At 42.1% G+C, this 8,186-nt stretch overlaps 1 protein-coding gene across 2 annotated transcripts in view; it reads right to left on the reverse strand.

The window, feature by feature from the left end:
• The window catches only part of EPHA7 (EPH receptor A7), a 191,359-nt gene extending 184,077 nt beyond the window's left edge, over positions 1–7,282 (reverse strand). For both annotated transcript variants that reach the window (XM_032765789.2, XM_032765788.2), the window contains exons 1-2: positions 7,007–7,282; positions 2,333–2,397 (exon numbers count right to left, since the gene is read on the reverse strand). In XM_032765789.2, coding sequence (XP_032621680.1) covers positions 2,333–2,397; positions 7,007–7,103 — 162 coding nt within the window. In that variant the 5' untranslated portion in view covers positions 7,104–7,282. The remainder of the gene's footprint in view (positions 1–2,332; positions 2,398–7,006) is intronic.
• Between the last annotated feature and the right edge of the window lie 904 nt (positions 7,283–8,186).

Here is an 8,186-nt window from a genome sequence, read left to right on the forward strand (position 1 = left end):
TATGCTAACATCCATTGTCACACCTTCCCCCGTCTTTCTAAAACCACGGAGAAGATCATAAGGATAGTTTATATGCATTTCTTTTTTGGTTTATCTAAAAAAATTCAGTAGTTATAGCTGTACTACTCAAACATTCCTCTGAAAGGATTCAAACTTCCTCCCCTTAATAGGCACATATTATAGATACTTCGGCGCATAATTGTATTTGTCTACCATATTTAAAAACTACTGCTTAAAAAATCATCTTGGAATGATCTGAACACTATATTAGATTTGTCACACACTTAACTTTTTTTATTTCTCTTTATCCCATTGTTAAAACAATGAGATATATATATGTCATATGGGAGATATATATGTGAAATACATGAAGTTCTCTTCCTCCACTAATACATATTGTATACCTACACCATATTACATGTTAATTCCTTTAGTTATTTAAAACATGTTTCATGCCACTCAGAGCCAGAGAGTACACTTGCCACTGAAATTTAACTAGGATATGATGATGTATCAGTTTATCTCCTCTATTTGTGCATGTTTTCATGATATTTGTACTACATAGGAGAGAATTAAATGCAGCTGAATTTAACAAAAAATTGTACTATATTTTTAATTTTAAACACCATTAATAAAATGTAATTTTTTGTTAATTTATAAGAAACTACTTTTTAGTCATCTTCACTGACTATCGTTTAGCTGTTATTTTGGATTCTGAATGTTCCTTTGAATCCATATTTCTAACCTTAAAAAGTCATCTTTTTACTATTTGTACATTATTAATTAGTCAACTATGTTTCCACCTTTCATTCTCAAGTACGTTAGCAAAGTTCATACTTACATTACCTCCAGGCTAGACTACTGCAATTCTCTTCTAACTAATCTTTCAGACACCTCTATTAAAAGGCTTCAATCAATGTAAAATGCTAATGCCAAAGTTATTACCCACCTTAAGCGTTCAGCTCACATTATGTAGTTTCTCAAGTCTTCAGACTCATTTTTGGTTTGTGTTTGTATTGATTTTAGGATCTTGCTTTTAAACTAAGACACTTTCATGTTTTCATTCTTCTTATTTAAAGGATTTGTTACACTGTTATATCCTCACTCATATGTCATGCTCTTCTGGTTCCAGATTTCATAATCTGCTGAAGATTAAGGGCCTGATCCCGCAAACCCTAATTCATGCAAGCAGCCCCAACAAAGTCAATGAGGCCTTGGCTACACTGGCGCTTTACAGCGCTGCAACTTTCTCGCTCAAGGGTGTGAAAAAACACACCCCTGAGCGCAGCAAGTTACAGCACTGCAAAGCGCCAGTGTAAACAGTGCCTCAGTGCTGGGAGCACTGCAAGCTAATCCCCATGGGGAGGTGGAGTACGTCCAGCGCTGAGAGACCTCTCTCCCAGCGCTGGCGCCGCGACCACACTCACACTTCAAAGCGCTGCTGCGGGAACGCTCCCGTGGCAGCTCTTTGGCATTTCGAGTATAGCTAAGCCCTGAAATGGCTTCCAGGAGTAAGAACCACTTACATGACTTCAGGTTTGTAGGACTGAGTTCTAAGGTAAATACAACTGGCCATACTCTCCTCTCTTGAAATGTTCTTCCTCAAGAGATGAGGGATGTGTTTTTTTTACAATTTCTAATTAAGAGCTGAAGACACAACTATTTGCATGTTGATAAGGTTTCATAGAACATCTTGGGATGCATTTGTTCTAAAAGGCATTGCAGTGTATAAATGAGAAGTGGGCCCAAGCCACAAAATCTGAACTTAGATAACAAGCTCCTTAAAATTTGGTAAGGTTCAGGTCTGGGTTTTGGTTTAGACCTAACTCTAATACAGACATTTATATTTCAGAGCACTTCATACTATGCTATTCAATTACAACAAATATATTGTATATACATTTCTTATCACTGTTTATCTGGAAAATATCAAACAACATGTTCTGAGGCATTTTCCATATACAAATATATTTGCTTCTAAAAATAAAAGGAGAAAAGAAAATATATTTAAAATACAGTGTCACAAGTACACAAACCCTTCTAGAACACCACAAAGGATTACACTACTAAGCATAAAGCTAATAAAGGGGTTTAGGTGAGTTACTGAAGAGATTCTTCTTTGTAATTAGCTTGCTTTTGCACACTGTAACCTGAGGTATGCTTCTTTTCACAACAGAAACTTAAGAGACGTAAACACTCACTATGATTACTGAGGGAAATTTGGGAAATACCAGCTTGTTTAAAGCATGTTTAAAATTTTGTCTAGATGAGACATCCAGCAATGATTGGAGTTTTTGGGGGGGTTTGTTTGTTCGTTTGTTTGTGTACTTACCCCATTGGGAGGAAAGGAAATCCACTCCAACTCTGTCTGTTGTGCTTTAGAGTCCAGCAATATTACTGCAAGAGAAAACGTTTCCACTATGTATTAAATAAAGAACTTAAGAATTTTACTAAACTAAATAAAAAACTTTGTGATGAAATTCAACAAGAATGTATATAAAGTCTTCTTTTTATCAGTCAATATTATTTAATAAAGGAATAAATATATTAGGTATGTTCACCACTATATGCATGTTTTAATTAGAAAAGTTTGTTATATTATTTGAGGTATGATAGTCACATTTTTTATTAAGCAGAAATATTTAAATCTTATTTTTTACTGCATCTTTGTCTACATATTTATACTTACCATCTTATTATCTAAGTGTCATAAAAATTCTAAGGTTTAATCATGAATGTGTTCCTCTTGCTCTTTCTTACAAAGAATATTTCCCATATGCTTTTTATTAAAAGTAGGATTTTTTAAAAAAATGAAATTCGTCAATATTTCAACATTGTCCAGACTGATTTGGACACTGTCGGACACTACATCCTGCTTGGATCCCCACTCTGAAGTCAAGGATAGTGCACAAAAAAAGATGGTCCCTTAATACTTATGAGATTATTAATTTAAACAAGTCAATATATGACAAATAAGTTTCCACAAAATAAGGCTTTATACTTATGTACCATTATGCATTTTCAAAATACTGAAAGTGCATATTAGTTAGAACTAATTCTTGTGCAACATTTTGTTAAATAAATATTTTCATATGTGTATACATTTCCAATGAGACTTCTATAAGAAGTTCCGATACACAAAGCTGTTAATTAGATGTGATTTTCTGGTAGAAGTGTTTAATGCAGACTTCTCAATCTTAGTCCGATAAACAAATCATTAAATATAAATATAAAATTTCCACTTTATTGCATATTGGGGAAAATCATATTGATATTTTGTCAACTATCAGCATGAGATTATATTTAAATATATTATTGCATATGTTTTCACAAAATTTCTAAACAGCACTTACATTAGTTAACCTTGACATTTCTAAGCAACTCTATGAAATAACTTCTTAGATTGCATTTTAAAAAATAATCTTTTAAACTGGAAAGAGATAAATCCTAATGTTATATCTGTTCAGATATGCTACATTTTTGGAACAAAAAAAGTCATATTTACTTCTTAACAAATAATTGTTCCATTTTTAACAAAACAGAAACGAATTTCAATTTCAAATAACCACAATACACATTTTAATTATAACAAAGTATTACATCTCTACCATGCAATGTAAAAAGTTTTATATGAGCAAGTAGTTACATATATTTTGATCTTCTGCTTTAATTCTTAAACTTAATTTCAGTATAATTAACTTTTTGTTTGGTAGACCAATACCTTTGGTTTAGAGCCTATTTCAAATACAATTTAGAATACTAGTTTTTTATAACATTATTAGAAGGATCGCAATAATTTTTTCACATAAAGGTTCATGCTGAGACAGGAATAGATAAAACATGTTAAAGAAAAACTAACTTCAATTTCTGTAAAACAACATACACTTGAGCTAATCAATTACATTTGCTATTCTCTCTTTACACAGATTATCTTCTTAATTAATTAATTAATCTTGCTATCTAAGGGGCTTTAACTAGTAACACTAGGTAAAGAAGAGTTGATGGTGTGTGTGTTGGCTTGCTAATCAAGGACAATGCTGATAAGCTAAAAATTGAGGTACAGTGCAAGTTTAACCCCTTCATCACCATGCCTGTGCAATAGTGGCTGGCCACGTCATGTTGTAATCTGGTAGTAATTCTTCATAAAAAGGCAGTATGAAAAGCCAGTGCCACACAGATGACCTTCACATAATCATATGTTGTACTCCTCACTGCACTAAAAGTTATTGGGAAATATCTTTCCTACTCAGACGTTTGTACAATGCCTCGAATAGGTAAAATGCTATATGAAATGCTAATTTCCTAGTGCTGGCTTAGTTTTCAAAAGTTATGTGGGTGACACCGTCTTTTTTATTACACAGTTACGGTCTAGATCCAGCATGGCCCGTTTCTGAGATAAAGACACTTTCCCCGAGAGGTGAGCAACTTTCTCCATCTACTTCCCAAGGCAGCCCTGAAGTTCTTCTATGCAACGCTCAAATTGAGCAGGAGCTGAGCTTCGGAACTTGTTGCAGAAACTGACTAGCAACGCTACCCAGTTTTGAAGAAAGGCAAGTCTGCCTGGTTCACTGCGTTACAACGGACACAACACAAAGCTGGGACAGAGAGGGAAACGTTGTTCGGGAAGTCAATGAGAGGCTTTAATCCGCCCTTTTCGGCCTGAACCATTAACTTCCCCGGTGCCCCTTGAGCTGAGCTCCCGTGCGCTCCCCAAGCTGGGGACTCTCTCGCGGGCTCTGCACCCAGCCACAGGGGCGCGCTGTTTTCGGAGAGCCACGGGCAGCCTCTCGCCTCCTCCGCACTCCCGACCCACGCGTGTTCTCAGGGGAGCTGAGATTTCTCCTTAAACCACCGCCGGCTGGGGCTTCGGGGCTGGGGTTCAAATGCTGCCAGTCCGCGCTAGCAAGGCATCTCCGTGCCCAGCTTACGGGGGCAATCGCGCCCCGACTCCCCGTTCAAGTCAATGGCAAAGGCTCCCCTTGGCTTCAACAGGGCTGAGGCAGCCTTTCCGAGCCCAGCGGCCGCAGCCCACGGGAGGCAGGAGGGAGCTAAGTCACATGTGGTGTTTAACCTGTGTCTAACCTCCGAGCCATGCCGCTGCGATTCCAATCAATGCCTTCAAGGGCTGGAAGGCAGCGAACTCACTGCCCCGTGTAAGCCAGCGCGCACCCCAACCCAGGGACCCAGTCTCAATTCACCCCACACTCAGGATGCCTTTATGCTAAACTTTTCAGACCCGGCCTGGCTGGGTCACCTCTGCCCCTGCAAACTCCCGTCTCCCTAGTCATATCCCCATCACCTTCTCTCCCTCGAGGCGCCTATTTATGCAGCTCCTGCTGGGAAAACTTTGAAACTTCTCGGCTGTCTCCTCCCTTACCCCCAGCCCCTCTGCCTTGCTAGTTTCCGACGGAGAAGGACGTGTCTGCAGAGGGCTGGATTCTCTTATCACCACAGACGTGAGATCCAGTGGCAACGAAAGTTACTTTGCGCAGGAGATTTGCAGCAGGTTAACAGCCACAGGGATCCGAAATCCCTGCCCGCCTGCTGCTCCCCCCTCCTCCTGCCAGCTCAGCCTACAGCCCACGAGCTGCTGAGCGCTTGTAGCGGAAACACAAACTCGAGGCGTACGTGGGACTGTGTCCCGGTGAGCAGAATGTCACAGCTCCAAGCGCTCTCCCCAGGCAGCCCGCACAAACCAGCTCCCAAGCCCAGCTCCCCACTCCTCTCTGCGCTTCGCTTCCCCTCACCTCCCCCATTCAGCCTCTCTCGCCCTTCCAGGAGTTAGCTCATTATCCCATTTTTTAAATCTCTTCAGATAAACTTTGGAAATGCCGCCCAGGAAGGGCCTTCGGGGTTTTCTCTCTCTTTCTCTTCTATTAGGGACAAAGAACATCTTAATTGAGAGCGAGCTTAGTTTTAAAGCTCCAGCTACAGGCTCAGAAAGGTACTTTACCTTATGCCAATGGTTCAAAGACGAATATTGACATATCTCGGAGAGGAAAAAACCTCAAGCCCCCTCCATCCCAAAGATGGAAACTGATACCACACTATCAGATGTAAAAGGTCTCATTTTTAGTTCTCCCTCCCCACCCCAGACGAAAAGAAATGCCCGGACTGACTTTCTGAATTGATTTGTAGGTTAGTCTCTGATAGAAAACTACCTGTGCGCGCTTTTAATAGGAAATATTACGTGTTATGTTAAATAGATTGATGCTGGAGCGATGGGATTTATGAAGCCCTGTTTGTGATAGAGATTTTTGTTTCAACTGCGTATCTATATACATCTAGTAAGAAATGCCTACAGATTAGATAATACACAATTTATACTGACACACTGATATAATACATGTATATAGCTTCCTATAAATCCATCCCTCGAATACATTTAATTGTACCCCAACATGATCTATGCCGCATCTTTCCGCGTAGCGTCTCAGTCCCAGCGGCTTCCGAGACCTGCAGGCCCGCATGAGCAAGAAACGGAGAAGCGGATTTTCATTAGCTAGGGCTTATGATTACCCGGGGGACTAACAGAAAGTCCCCCACAACCCCGTTGGGGCACCTCCAGAGTCATGAAACTCCGCTGCAGTTTTGGCTGTGGCACTCGGGTTCCGCGCCCCTGACAAACTACAGTAGCTTCCACCCGGAGGGGGGACAGGGGATTTCTTATCCTCATCTTAGTAACAATATTAATACTACTAGTACTATTAATTCAATAGACAGTATCCCCCATATTGACTCCCCACCCCCAAAATATCAACTCTTCAAGTGCAATGCCTTGCAAACCCAATTCCTTACACGAAACGCGGTTTGTCCCGACCTCCCTCTCCCTCTGTCTCCCTCTCTCACACACACTGCCCGTGGTGGATGCCTCTCCCCCACCTCAGTAAGAAGCTGTTTAACTAGGGGAAGGGGCTGCATGCAGTTTGCACCAGACCCAACACTAAAACATTGCAATGTGTGCGCACGGAAATAAGCCCAAACTTTGTTTTCTGCATCACCTTACCTTCTTTTGCAGCCTGTGCCTCCCCCGTGTGTGCAAAGCGAAACAGCCAGATGGAGCATACAATAATCCAAGAAGGGAGCCTAGTTTGAAAAACCATGATGCAGGAGCAGGATATTTTTATATGTGCTGTAAGATCGCTGCTGCTACTGCCGCCGCTTGTTGGGGATTAAAGGGTTTGTTCTGATATGCGTTTTATTTTGCCTTTGCATGGAGCTCTCTCTCCCTCGGCTGCCTGCTCCTCTTGCCCGTACGTTTCCGCACACCCTATTTGCTGCCTGCGAGTCTCCGACTGCAGCCTCGCTGCTAGCTCCACACTCTGATAATATCAATTAGGGGGAAGGGGCGGGGCCGGAGCCAGCAGCTCGGGCCGTCCCTCAAAATGACTGGCAGCCGCAGCCGGCCTACGAGGAGCGAAAAGCTAGAGCGGAGAGGCTGAGCTGGGGAAAGCATCGCCCCGGCAGTGGAGGCGGGGCCTGCGGCGCTGTCCAATTAGAGGGGAAAGGTGTCAGGTTGCAGCTGGCACAGGGTTCCCCGCAGGTTGAGAGCGTAGCCGGGGCCGGGCTGTGAATGGGGAGTGGGCATGGCAGGAGTGGGAGCCGCGCCCCAGGCAGGTTCGTAACTTCTGGGGATTGCAATAAAGCAAAGACAAGAGTAATGGTTAAAAAAGACGACAAGATCTCTCAGGGCGGCGTAAAGGAGACAGGCTGCACAAGCCCCAGTCTTTAAGGAGACGGTGATTTTCTGATCGTTCCTCTGAGTCAAATGATTCATTCTCAGGGCACCGACTCATTCGACCATCCCTCGCCTGCTAACTTTCTTAATTATCTTTCCTGCAACATCCCCGCTGCCACCACCAAATTAGTTCCCCCGAGTGGGCACCGCTCGAAGTGGGTGATGAACGCAGTGTGTATACTGGTCACAGTGAAATAGCAGGTTTGCAAGTTTTAAACAAGCCCCGACCAAGGAAGCGGGGAAAAGAAAGGAAACCCTTTCGATCGCGGCATCCGCGCCACGATGAACATCGCCAAAACGGAAGCAAAGGTTTGTTGAGAAAAACCTGGACAAGTCGAAACCGCTCAGCAGAACATTCCGCCTTGATAGTTTTTCTTATTTCTCTGACCACTGCGGGAACCTTTTACTATATTTTCCGATCTGTGTGGTGCCACTCATAACACAGAGC

Source organism: Chelonoidis abingdonii, chromosome 3, assembly GCF_003597395.2.
Source record: "Chelonoidis abingdonii isolate Lonesome George chromosome 3, CheloAbing_2.0, whole genome shotgun sequence".
Lineage (NCBI taxonomy): Eukaryota > Metazoa > Chordata > Testudines > Testudinidae > Chelonoidis > Chelonoidis abingdonii.